The sequence below is a fragment of the Pelodiscus sinensis genome, chromosome 30 (genome assembly GCF_052426305.1).
Source record: "Pelodiscus sinensis isolate ZL-2025 chromosome 30, ASM5242630v1, whole genome shotgun sequence".
NCBI classification, from domain to species: domain Eukaryota; kingdom Metazoa; phylum Chordata; order Testudines; family Trionychidae; genus Pelodiscus; species Pelodiscus sinensis.
This window is the reverse complement of record NC_143081.1, coordinates 6,576,175-6,577,732: the sequence shown is the minus strand read 5'-3', so window position 1 is coordinate 6,577,732 and position 1,558 is coordinate 6,576,175. Positions and strand designations below refer to the sequence as shown.

The 1,558-nt window shown below is 51.8% G+C and overlaps 1 protein-coding gene across 1 annotated transcript; it reads right to left on the bottom strand.

Moving 5' to 3' along the window:
• Nucleotides 1-308: 308 nt before the first annotated feature.
• LOC149521073 (olfactory receptor 10A4-like) lies at nt 309-1,271 on the bottom strand. The gene has a single exon (XM_089774206.1). The coding sequence runs from the start codon at nt 1,269-1,271 to the stop codon at nt 309-311; it is 963 nt and encodes a 320-aa protein (XP_089630332.1).
• Between the last annotated feature and the right edge of the window lie 287 nt (nt 1,272-1,558).

Genomic DNA, 1,558 nt, shown 5'->3' with positions numbered 1-1,558 from the left:
ACAGGTCGCACAACAAACACCTGCACCTCTTTCTGAGCTCAATCTTTCCAGATCTTTTCATTTTGTGTAGCCACCACTTCATGCCCCTGCAGCCTGTTGGTACGTCCCTGGGGCCATCAGCCACTGGTCCTAAATATCACGGAGCGAGGGTTTTGAAAAGGTCCCTGCACCCCCATTGCTCCCAGGGCTGTGACTCTGCAAGCACAGGGCAGGAAGGTCAGAGACACAAGTGGAAATAGAACCTTCTATTTTGTAGGCTTTGACTCTAGCCCTACCCTGGCCCATGCTGCAGCTATTCCATTGTCACCTTAGTAAGCCAAAGAGTATCTTTGAACTCTTAATTTCCTGCACATTTTGCACAGGGCGTCCTGAACCTCCCTGTTTCTCAGGGCGTAGATGAGTGGATTGACCAGGGGTGTCAGGACGGTGTAGGAGACAGAGAGAACTTTCTTGAAGTCGCTCAGGAGGTCGGTGGTCGGGAACATGTAGGCAGCCAGGAGAGTTCCATAGTAAATGCTCACCACAATGAGGTGGGAGGAGCAGGTGGAAAAGGCCTTTTGCCTCCCGGTGCTGGAAGGGATTCTGAGGATGGTGCTGATGATGCAGATGTAGGACGCCAAGATGAGCAGGAAGGGGACCAGTATTAAAATCAAGCAGGCTGCAAATGCCAACGTGTCCATCAGCAGAGGGTCATTGCAGGAGAGTTTTACAAGGGGAATAAAGTCACAAAAGAAATGGTCGATACCATTGGGGCCACAGAAGGTTAACTGGGATATTGACACTGTGGTTATACCAGAAGCAATGAAGCCACTTAGCCAAGATGCCCCAGCAAGCTGGAGGCAAGACCTGCCACTCATCCGGGCTGCATAGTGCAGTGGGTTGCATATGGCAAGATACCGGTCATAGCACATCACTGATAGAAGAAGGCATTCTGTGGCTGCCAGAGCAGCCAAGAAATAATATTGTGAAAGACACCCGGTGAAGGAAATTGTCCAATCTCTAGCCAGGAGCCCGGCCAGCAGCCGGGGTAGGAGGGTGGAGCTGTAGCAGATCTCCAAGCAGGACAAGTTGCCCAGGAAGAAGTACATGGGGGTGTGAAGGTGTTGATCAGCCACAACCAGCACCAAGATAAGGCTATTCCCAGCTATGGTCACCAGGTAGATCATGAGGAATAAGAGGAAGAGAGGAAGCTGCAGGCCAGGAAGATCCCCAAATCCCAGAAGGACAAATTCTGTAACAGATGTTTGGTTTCCTTGTTCCTGGTTTTCCATGGGGTGTGTCTGTGAGACAGAAACAGGGTCACTGCGAGCAACATTCATTACAATATGGCAGCCTTGTCTTCATCGCCTGCCTCTGCCAGCCCCGGCATGGTAGCGGAGTGAGGAATGTAGGGCAGGGAAGGGAATCACCGTCTGTGGGCCCCAGGGACAGGTTGAGTATCTGAGAGAGGGCGGGTGAAACAGACAGTGTCTCTCCACCCCGGGAATGTCTCAAGAGATAGCACTGAGCACTCAAACCCTGCAGAGCTGGGCTTGAATAGGGGGTACAGACACTGGTT